Source organism: Abrus precatorius, unplaced genomic scaffold (assembly GCF_003935025.1).
Source record: "Abrus precatorius isolate BTA unplaced genomic scaffold, Abrus_2018 Scaffold6, whole genome shotgun sequence".
Taxonomy (NCBI): Eukaryota; Viridiplantae; Streptophyta; class Magnoliopsida; order Fabales; family Fabaceae; genus Abrus; species Abrus precatorius.
Window position 1 is genome coordinate 23,169,587 of NW_020874406.1, and position 11,424 is coordinate 23,181,010.

At 28.3% G+C, this 11,424-nt stretch overlaps 1 protein-coding gene and 1 pseudogene across 2 annotated transcripts; both read right to left on the reverse strand.

The window, feature by feature from the left end:
- Nucleotides 1-2,567: 2,567 nt before the first annotated feature.
- On the reverse strand, nucleotides 2,568-5,317 carry LOC113868623 (methylsterol monooxygenase 2-2-like). 2 transcript variants are annotated; one of them, XM_027504375.1, is made up of 7 exons: nucleotides 5,131-5,317; nucleotides 4,689-4,826; nucleotides 3,745-3,890; nucleotides 3,490-3,609; nucleotides 3,187-3,399; nucleotides 3,012-3,092; nucleotides 2,568-2,839 (listed from the first exon to the last, which is right to left on the reverse strand). In XM_027504375.1, exons 1-7 carry the CDS (start codon nucleotides 5,158-5,160, stop codon nucleotides 2,752-2,754), a joined length of 816 nt encoding a protein of 271 aa, XP_027360176.1. In that variant the 5' UTR covers nucleotides 5,161-5,317; the 3' UTR covers nucleotides 2,568-2,751. The 2 variants fall into 2 exon arrangements, with proteins under 2 accessions (XP_027360176.1, XP_027360177.1); XM_027504376.1 differs by lacking the exons at nucleotides 4,689-4,826; nucleotides 5,131-5,317 and adding an exon at nucleotides 4,343-4,666 and having other exon boundaries at nucleotides 2,677-2,839.
- Nucleotides 5,318-8,060: 2,743 nt separating this feature from the next.
- LOC113870416 lies at nucleotides 8,061-9,786 on the reverse strand (annotated as a pseudogene).
- Between the last annotated feature and the right edge of the window lie 1,638 nt (nucleotides 9,787-11,424).

Sequence of the window (11,424 nt, forward strand, 5' to 3'; positions counted from 1 at the left end):
AATTCTGACCATCAACAAGACAAAAACTCGAAGCACTTTAGCATAAAGTCGTGTTTCCCCTTTGATGTTTTATTCGACAAATTCATGCACGAATGGCAAAGATTCATCGCTTTTCTTTTCTTTCACTTTTCCTAGTGATGATGATTTTAACTGTCTATTTGCTTCCTAGCACATTAGAAAGAGATAGGCACGAGAGAGTAAAACTATATATATTAGAATTATTGGTCAGGTAAGCATAAAGTGATGCTAAAAAAACAGTTTGAAGAGAGGTGAGAAATGGACACGACGATTTCTGTGGTGGTCACCTTGTCACCCACATCATTTTGCTTAAATCAAATCCAAAATGGGTTTGTCACAATTTTTGGGAACATCTCTAAGGTCATAATGGGATAATTATATGCATTAACTCAAACATTTCTTGTTTGAGTGTCAATTTTATGTCAAACCGGGTGGCAAAACTTTTGTCTTTTCCTTACCTTCCTTTTCCCTGGGAATTGATTTGAGGAATAATACTACAAATCCGCCAAGAAATGAGCTTTCGGTAATTACTCACATCATGCACCACCTTGCCCTTTCAACCATATATTATAAACACTCTGTTTCCCACTTCAACCATAAATCATAAACACTATGGTTCCAGAGAGCCCCCAGGTTCCACTACCCGTCACATGATTTAGAATTAGTCCATTAAATGCACAAACCTATATCAGAAAATTCTGATTTAGGTAATTTTATTTAAAAATATAATATAAACAGCTTTTAAAGAAATAAAAAGAGATACTTTATGTAGCAAAACAGAAACACTATGAAACTGTATGAATTTCATCTGAAACACTTTAAATATGAAATGTCTTTAATATCGATGTACTAATGTTATATAAATGGCTTTTTCAATCAGCGCGTGCTGTTATGGGTAGATTTTTAGTTCAGAGCATAAACAATTACTTGTATTACTCTATTTCTGAATTTTCTTTTTCTAGCAGTACTGCAATTAAGTTGATTACCAATTATGTATACCCATTCTTTGAAAAAAGAAAAAAAAAAAAAAGAACATTGGTATTTGAACTCAGCTATCGATCATTCCACTTGATAAATATACTTAATAAATTTTTAAGTATTTATCAAAACAATAATTTACAAATATTTAATAACTCGTCTGAGATACACTGCCATAACAAAATGACAACCATAAACATTTTCTTATGGACTTTTTTCTTGTCTAAATGATATCATTTTTTATTCTTTATTTTCTGCGTAGGCTAAATGGTAAGCAAGGTGAACAAATGGGCTACTAACTGAGTTGTTTAGTCAGATAGGGCCGAAAATAGAAAGAAAAGAAAAGTTTACATACTATAACTATACAATAAGGGTTTTCTTTTGGCCCATTCATATCTTTTTGCATTCTATCATTTTGGACTGAGCCTCCAACATGACATTTTTCTTTTCTCTGGTAACTCATGGGGCTATTAACATGGCAAACAGTCCTACACCAATGAAATTGAAGAGCCATCTGTTTAATCTTTACACTCATCAGGTTGGAAGATTCTGAGAGTGATTCAAAGGTGTATATTTCTTTGAAAAAATCCAAAACTAGTCTGATGCATTTTCAATTTAAATATTAATTCTTATGCTCTGTGATTAGTGTATTATTTTCAGAATATATAAGAAATTTTCAAGACATAATTCTTAACTAGGCTAAGCTTCTAATAAGGTTTGGTCCAATAAGCAAGATTGAATCGTGTTAACTCAGTCTTAACTTTTGCGTTTAATTCTCTCTACTTAAATAGGTATAAAGTGAAAATAAAATATGTATATATTATTTTAATTAAATAGAAAAATGGTAGAAATTAATATTTTGATTTAGTTTAATATTCTTTCTAACAAAATAAAAATGAACATCTTATCATTTAAAACTTTTATCTCTTACATTCTTAAATAACTCTTACAGGCACTGCAAATTAATTTTTTTAATCATATTTTATTTTTTATATATAAACTAACACGATTTGAATTATTTAATATATAAAATATCTTATAAGTTGTATAACGTGTAGTTTAAATTTCTATTTAATTATTTGTATTAAATAAACCTTAATTTACAATAATTAAAAGTTTAATTTTAAAGTATTATTGATATAAAAAAATTTACACTATCAATGATTCATGCTGATGTAACGATCCATGATTGGATATTAGTATAAATTTATCTTTTTTTACACAATCAATACTTTTTCAATTAAATTTATCATTAAATGCATATGCGTCTAGTTTCAATTTTTCTTTACTTGCACTGTAATCAGGACGTTTTCTTGTGCAGTTTAAGATGTTTCCTTCCACATATCTAGAGCAGATCACTGCCATTCTCTAGCATATATGCCGAATATTTCAGTACTTTTCTTCATTCCCAAAGTGCTACTTTCAAACATCAATGTTAATAGACCAAACCCAGTAGCATCTTCTCTCCATTCCTTTAGATACCAATGTCACCACAAAATTATGGCACTTGCTTTAAATCACAACAATTGCCAATAAATAGAAAGTTAAAGTCTAACATAAGAAATGAATCACTGAAAACACCTTGATTATATTTGTCTTAAAGACAAGGCATAAATGTTTCTAAAGAAAGCCTTCGGGGCTATCTATACAGAACAGCTAAAAAAACAATTCAGTGAGACAATACATTTTTATTATGCCCTTCAATTAGATATCAACATTCTCATCTTTTTGGGTACTCCCAATTTTATTTTTACATCAATGTTTCTTTTGCTCGCTATAGTCTTGAATTCCTGTGTTCTTCAATGCTTTCAGCTTTCTGTAGCCTATATCAGTTCCAAATAGCCTAATACAACAAACAACATATCATACACCATTATCACTGGTCAATATTAGCAGTGGAACATCAAAAGAAAAGTCTGTTCATCCTCCAAGGAAAATCAATATTATCTCAATTAGGCCATCTCAGATTTTAACCAAAAGGATAATGCTTTTACCAAAATATGTTTAATGCATACCAGTCCATGTAAGTAAAGGTTGATGAGTAGTTTCCAGACTTGGTGTACAACAAACGGTGGTGATAGTCATGGAAATCGGCGCTGCTAGTGAGAATACAAAGTTTAACAACAAGCACTATAATGGAATAAACCAAATGGCTGGTGTTATGTGAAGGAGAAGGAACCTGACACTCACCCCCCATACAAAGGAAAGAAGTTTGAAGGACTCCAAGGAAAATGGTAACCACAGTGCGCCTCAATTGTCTCCAAGACTCTCAAAACCATCCATAACCAGAGAGTTATCAAGTGTGGCCCAGTGAGAGCAGGACCAATAATGGTAGCAAATCCAAGGAAAAGTATCTCAGCAGGATGAGCATATTCGGAAGTAAGTCCAAATGGTGTAGCATACCTTCATAATATGTCAAAACAACTTGGTCCATTAAGTTAAACTGTCAAAAGCATAAATGAAAATCAACCCAGGAATACACATAATACTTACTCATGGTGAACATAGTGCACATGCTTGTACAGCCATTTTGTGTGCAATATCCTGTGTCCCCAGTAGAATACAAAATCCTCCAAAATGAAGTAGTAGATTATTTGGGTTAAAATTACTTTCCTGCAAAACCAAAAGTAAAATCTTGCCCTGTTTGCTTAACGGAAATACACATTATAAATGTTCACATAAATAACATCTTTCATGAGTTCAAATGTCTAGAAATAATGACTGCAATCAAAATATAACTCAAAGTACCAGGATGGCAATGGAAGACTACTTCGCATGCCCATGTATCTAAACATGGGATATGACAAGATCACAACTGGTAGATTAACCCCAAAATGATACAGCATCAAGCGAGTGATACATTTCTCCTGAGCTTCACGGCTATTATTTTTCCCCTGCATGAAAACAAATGAAGGAAATGAGCCAAAATACCAGTTGTTACACAACTGAATCAGCGGACCAAAGAAAAGGGAGTATAAAAACAAGGCAATAATTAAAATTTTTCAAAAGTAGATACGTAGATATTTAAAAATTAAAATTTAGATATTTATTATTTGGTGCAGGCACTAGGGTGCTTCTCAGGCCAAGCAAATTTCAACTATAGCACAGAATAGACAAATCTTGTACTGTGTACAAGGGATTCTTTGAATCCTTGCCATGCATGACACGGAGAAAAGGAAGAAAAGACATAAAAGGGAATGACCAGCCAAAGGGTTGACAAATGAAAATTGACTATCAACACCAACAGGCATTACTTGAAATCTCATTTGAATCCTTTCCTGTTGTCGAATCACATATATGAGTCTGACAAAGAGAGAAAAACACCATTTTATCAAACAAACCCAACCATAAATGATTGTATGATCCACCAGTTAAAATTGTATCTTTCTCTCTCGAACAAAACCATATCATGTACAGGAGAGGATCAAAATTCTTTGAAATCCTTGGCATGCAAGACATAGAGACAAAAATACAGAAAAAATTGTTTTTTAACTTTCACTCCTAAAGGTCAAAATAGAATTCATTTTTGGACATTGGAAAACAGAAAAGAAGTACATTATTGATATGAAGAACAAGATCTCGTCCTATGGAATATGCCTACCATGTCAAATGACAAAGCAAACTAGCTTGAGAAAAAATAAATAAAAATTAAAAATTGAAAAATAGAAGAATAAAGTTGAATAAGGCAAAACCTGAATCTTATACTTGCTCAGCCACCCAGTTCTCTCCATCCATACAAAAGGAAGTCCAGAGAAGAAGAAAACGCTTTCATGCAGAAAGAAGCTTCCCAAACATGCCAGTTGAAAGTCACTGAAATGTGTGATCAAAAACTAAAATCACACCAAAGAGAAAAACAAAACATGTAAGACTCAACCATCAACAAGGAAGGAAACATTAGTTCAATTATTTTATTTTTATGAAATTAAATAATACAGACAGTGCTGCATCATAAAAATGCCAATAAATCAATTTTCCATTCTTTCAACTCATTGTAACCAAGGTCATATGGCTGCGTCAAACTTTAAGATTCAGTGTAAATGTGATAACTTTGATGCTCTATCGAAAATGTGCACATTGAAAAACTACAGAAGAGTTAGAAAGTCGAGATTTTGAAGGAGAAGAAAGAGAGAGAACCTGCCAAGCAGATTCAATGACGGAAGGCATGGTAGATAGAAGAATTGGAAGGTGAAAGAGATTGAGAAAAGGTTAAGAAATGATTATGATGGAGATGAAATTGTGGAGAAAGCATAAAGATGCCACAGGGTGTACTCTTCTGGGGAGGGTCCTTCTCAGTTTGTTTTGAGTACTGTCTTCTCTGTTTATTAATTGAACCAAAAGTGGAGACCTATGAGTGCAGACTAAAGGATGCCACACCGCCCACGTCATTCCTTAAAGATATTGTCAAGGATTAAACGCAATCCAAAATTGAATGGTATTTTTTTAAAAGGTAATTAATATTTAAAACTATTATATTTTTGTTTTAATTTTTATAGAACTTTTATTATATTTTAGTTTGATATTTAATAAAAATATAATATTTTTAGAGATTCAAAATTTAATTAAAATTTTTCTTTTCAACTTTTAGTCAAATTCAAGTCTTTAATTTTAAATCAATTTTTTTCGAAAAATTATTACATCATGGATTTTTTAAGAATATTTTTTAAATATTATTTTTTATTACATTTTAAAATTTTAATTTATCATACTAAATTAAAAATATAATTCTTTATATTTTAAATTTTTTATTTATTTTAAAAAATTAAAATTTTAAATTTAAATTTAATTAATATAATATAATGTCTTGTATTTATCTCTTTTTTTTTTTTTTGCTAAATCTTGTATTTATCTTTTAATTTATAAAATGTATTTTAATTTAATAATATTTATGCCGTATAAAAATTTATTAATTTATTGCTGATGATAGTTGTGCAAAAATTGTGTCATTATTAAATGTGCAAAATTAATATTTTTGTCTTCATTCCAATTAATGTTTCGCTTACGTCTTTTTTTATGTTCGCGGTGTTATTAATGACATTGACGAAAATATAGTTTGAATTTACTTTTAGTTTATGAGAGCGCTTTAAATGAGATTAATATTTAAATTTAAATTTTAAAAAGTCTTATAAGTTAATGTTATGATGAGCTAATTGCTTTAAAAGTTTAAATTATTAGATAAAGATATATAAATAAATTTTTTAATAAATTCTGTGGTATTTATAAAAAAAATTTAAAATATTGTACATAAAAAAATTTAATCAATAATATTTAGAAACATATTTAAATAATAAATTTATTTTAATAATAAATTATTATATTTAAATAAGTTAAAAAGTATTTAAGTCAAAATTAGATAAATTAAAATTTAAAAATAAAATATTATTATTATTTTAATATATTTTTTATATTTTTAATTTTATTATTATTAATATTTAATTATTAAATTAATATATTATTTTTAATTCTTTTTATTTATAATAAATAGAAATTATTTAAATATAAATTATATTTTATTCAAAACTAAAAATTTATAAAAAATAATAAAAAATTTAATATAATATATATATATATATAATAAGATTATGTTGTAAATAATATAAATAATATAATTTTAAATAAATTATATATAATAATCTTTTTTTTAACTTATCACGTGTATTTTTTTTTATTGGTATAAATTTTTTGGTACAATACTCATAAATTTTTTTTAAAATACTACAATACGTATTTAATTTTTTATATCAGATTTTTTAGATATATGTAAAACAAATATTATAAAAACTTTTATATTATAAATTTATGTGATATAATATTATGATAATATTAAGTACTATATTTTTTAATAAAAATACTATTTATTAATTCCTTATTATGTAGACATGCTGTGATTTATTTTTATGTTAGAGATTATGACTCAAAATTGAGTTTGGCAATATTACTATAAATTGCTCAGGGATCCTACAAAAGAAATCCCTGCTTTGAAGGAGAGGTTTATAGGAGCAATTTTATGTTAATTGATACATCATTTCAAAGGTGCTACTTTTTAGCTGGTTTGATCTACATGCAATTTCTAATTAGACATGTTTATAATTTATTATGTACTGCTAACAATTTGTTGCTAAATTTTGGCAGGATTGCATTAGGTTCCTGCATCGGCCATGTATCCTTAATTGCATTCTCCTCATAGTGTCAAAGTGTCACAGTATCAAATTGATGAACATAAATTGTTAGTTATAAAAGATATATAATATTATATGATAGCGATGGAAACAAACGAATAACTAACTTTATATGTGAGTTTACAGACTGAGGTTTAAGAAAAAGAGTGAGAGAATATTACTTAATTATATAAATAATTTTAAATTTAATATTTTTATTTTTTATAAAAAAATATTACTTAAAAAATTAAAAAAATAAAAATTTATTTATAAAATAGTACAAAAGAGTGAGAGAAAAAAAATTTAAAATAAAAAACTTAAAAAATAAATTTTTGAAAGGTTTTAAAGAATTTTAAAAAACTTTTAAATTTTTTTTCTTCTAATTAAACAACTCTCAATACTAGATTAAACTTTTTCTAACTCTTTCTTTCTATCTTAAACCTAACTTTCAACGATAGCCTTAATTTCGTGCCTATGAAGCTGAAAAAGCAGAAATGTTTGAGAGATTTTGATGGAAATGGCTTGATATTCCAATCCTAATTAGTGCGAAATAAATCTAAATTGTCAAGTTCATGGTCTTCAGCTTTCAAAATCTTCAATAAGATTTATACATGAGCCGCATCTGGAAATCACTTCATGAAATCCATGCCAATATCGAGACAAATTTTATCAATAAAACAAACTGACGAAGTTACCAGCAAGGAAATTTTGATATTTATGAAACCACATGAACAACTCTGCTACAAGAGAACTTGAATGGATGTATACATTTTACTTCATAAAATAAAAATAACAAAAGATTCAGAATATACAAATACTCTTGCAATAATTGAACGATACTATCGAAGATACCGTTTCACAAGAGGGGGCAAATTCAATCAAAATCTAATTTGTCCTTGGGTGGCCCATTCAAAGGATGAGACTATTGTAGCCATATCCATTGAGTTTGTTAATAGGTCTTTGAGCATCTTCCCTGTTAACAAAGTAAACAAAGCCAAATCCTCTGCTTATTCCAGTTTTGTTTTTATCAATAGCAACATGGACTCTGCTCACGGCAACCAAAAAGGCGAAACAGTTCAAGCAAATCGGGCTCTCTGGCGTGTCCTCTGAGAGGTTAGAAACTCCCACAGAATTCTCTTCATTCCTGGGTCGCATATCTGATCCAGTCCTCTCTGCGTCAGCCCTGATCCCTGGAGGCACATACCCTCCCTTATTTGAATAAGGAGCAGCAGCAGCATCTGATGACGGAGGCTTATCAACAAACCCCTCAGCTCGTGGAGCTATCCTTGTATGGACATTTTGAAGTCAGTCACCTTTCTTCCGACAAGTTTGGCAGACCATAAGAACAGCACCTTTCGGAAATTGAGCCAATGGGTCTCCAGCAACCTTTGATTCCTCAGGTTTTGCACCTGCTAGCAAGTGCAAAGTTTTATCATTGTATAAATGATAGGATAATTCTCCATTAGAGGAGGCACCTACTAACATTGCGGTCAAGGTAACACGTAACCCAACATACCCACAAACTCATAATACTACCATCTCAGGTTGACATAATCAACAGAAAACAACTAAATGGTACGACTTCGAACCTTACAAAAACTGCAGATAAAACACCCACCCATGACTTCCATAAAATCCCATGTATCTCTTCTCTTAAAGCTTAACCAATTAAATACAAACAACTGTTTCGTCAATATTAACTTTCTTCATACTATATAGGACTACTCTATGTGAGCAAATTCAGTCAAACATCAACATTAGGAAAAATAAATAGAAAGATTAAATCCTCTTGTACACACTGGCCATTGCATGCCCAGAAGTATAAATTCAAGGGCTTAGCATATCATATGCGATCACACTGATACATCCTATCTAAGCAAGAAAAATGCTAGCTATAAAAGGATAATAAAGCTTAGGGAACCGGAACCCCAACTAATCCAATTCGAGTCCGGTGCATTCATGTGAATGGATAAAGCTTTTTCAAGACCTATTTTTCTTCATCAACAAGACTTGAATAGAACAAAAACCAACCTATTTGCCACTTGGATGCTGTGTTGTTGGTTATTTCAGCCTTATTTAAACAATCTAAACTCTATAAATATAATCACTACTTAGAGAATAAAAAATTATAAAATTAATACTACAAGGTATTAATATCATCGTAATCCCACCATAATCTCCAATGTCACTTAATACGATTTTTAATAAATTCTTTTCAATGCAAACATAGGCTTACGTAGTGATCCAGTTACCATAGTGTCAGAATCACGACATTCCACTGTTATTATTATAAATTACCAAGAGAATTAAAAAATCAATTTAAAAACATAATAATAATTTTCGCATTGAATAAGATAATTCGCCAAACAGAAAAAAATAAAACAAAAATGTGGTGAAAATGACAAACCGAGAGAGACTTGTGACGCTCGAGGAGAATCTCTTCAGTGGGGACCATGGTGAGCCTGCTATCGACATCCTCGTGAACGCCGTCGCCGAACTTCAGCCACGGGAGCCGTTCCACGGCGCGTTTGCTGAGGCGCGCGTTGGCGAATTTTCGTGTACGAGTGTTGGTAATAGAAAATAGAGATCTCGCCGTCCTCCTCCACTTTTCTCCATAGAATCTTCTCCGTTTCATGGTGCTTTGCCATTGTCACATTCGATTAGAATTTTAGAAATTGTTCCAAGGTAATAAACCTTTACCTCCGTGTTCTTGGGCTTTTCAATAAAAAATCTTGTCTCAATTGTAAGCCCATGATTGCTGTAGAGTAAAGTTTCAATAATTCATGGAAGATATTTTGAGTCGATAAAAAACAAAAATACGAAAGATATTTTGATTCTAATAATTTTAACCATCAAGTAAGATTTACGGAAAAAATGAGAAAAATAAAATTTTTATATTTATTTAATTAATAAGTATAATAAATTTATTTTCTAAATATAAATTTATTAAATTTTATTTTGTAAGATAGTTGAATTAGAAATAAATAACATAACATAAAATAATATAATATATTTAATTTTTATATGTATTAAAATAAAATAAGATAAAAAAATTATTCTATTTTAATTTAATTTTATAATATATTATTTTGTATCATATCTTATTTCTTAAAATGTTCTTAGTTTTTATTTCTAAAAAATATTATATTAAATTTTCTTTTAATAAAACAATTTATGACGTAAGTAGGTCCTTATAAATATTAACTAGCCTGATAAGAATACTAAAGTATTTTATATTTATAATTTTAAAGAATTAAATGATTAATTATTTTTTGAAGTATAGTATCTCTTTTTTTTTTTTCAAAAATCTTAAAAAGATTGTACGTTTTCTTATTTTTTTAATGATAAGGACCAATCGTGTGACTTTGGATTGCTTCAATTCCGACTCACACACGTGGATACGTTGCATGGTTGCACTAATAAAAAAGCTGACATTGACAAGAAATAAAAAGAAAAGGTTGACAAGTGGTTTGAAATGACAAGCACTAAATTAGTTTTACAAATTATTAAATATTTAATTTTTAAATATAGATTATTTTTTTATGTAAAACTAAAGAATTAAATGAATATTGGTTTGTAACTTTAATCATTAAATTAATTATTATTTTATAAATTTAACAAATAAAATAATATTTTTATAATTTCAACATATTCATATAATTGATAGCTACGTCAATTACTTAGAATTTTTTGAAAAAAAAAATACTAACAAGTCGTATAATTTATGATTAAATATAAAAGTAAAAGTGAATTTAGTTATTTTAACACTTTTTAATTTTTTTAAAATTTATTTAATTAATACATATTTAAAAGTTAATTTTTAAAATAATATTTTTTTAAAATTAATTCTCTATTTAATATAATTTTTTGTCAACTCAACATGAGTATTAGCCATGCACTAACGATATACAATTTTTTTTAATGTTCTTTTGGTCACACATAGTTAATACTATTGCAGTTATATATGTAAATTTAATTAATAATTTTTTAATATGTATTATTATTTCTTTTTCGAATTATAACATGTTAGAATGCTTTTTGTATTGTAAATTTATTTTTAATAAAATATTGATGTTTAGCAAAATATATATATATATATATATATAATCATAAATATTACTATTTTTTTATTACTATACTTAAAGTTATTTTTTTATCCTTTTATTCATTGTTATTTTATCACTAAATAAATATAATTTTTTTTTTACAAAAGTAAACCTCATTTTAAAAGTAAGAAGTGATTTGCGTATTTTTAAATTTAAGATTTAATATT

Coding starts and splice junctions, on each gene's coding strand:
- LOC113868623 (XM_027504375.1), bottom strand. CDS start 5,160: ATGCCTTCCGTCATTGAATCTGCTTGGCAG. Junction 3,610..3,744: donor AGTCTTCCATTGCCATCCTG/GTACTTTGAGTT, acceptor TTGGTTTTGCAG/GAAAGTAATTTTAACCCAAA. Junction 3,093..3,186: donor TTCTTTCCTTTGTATGGGGG/GTGAGTGTCAGG, acceptor TCTCACTAGCAG/CGCCGATTTCCATGACTATC.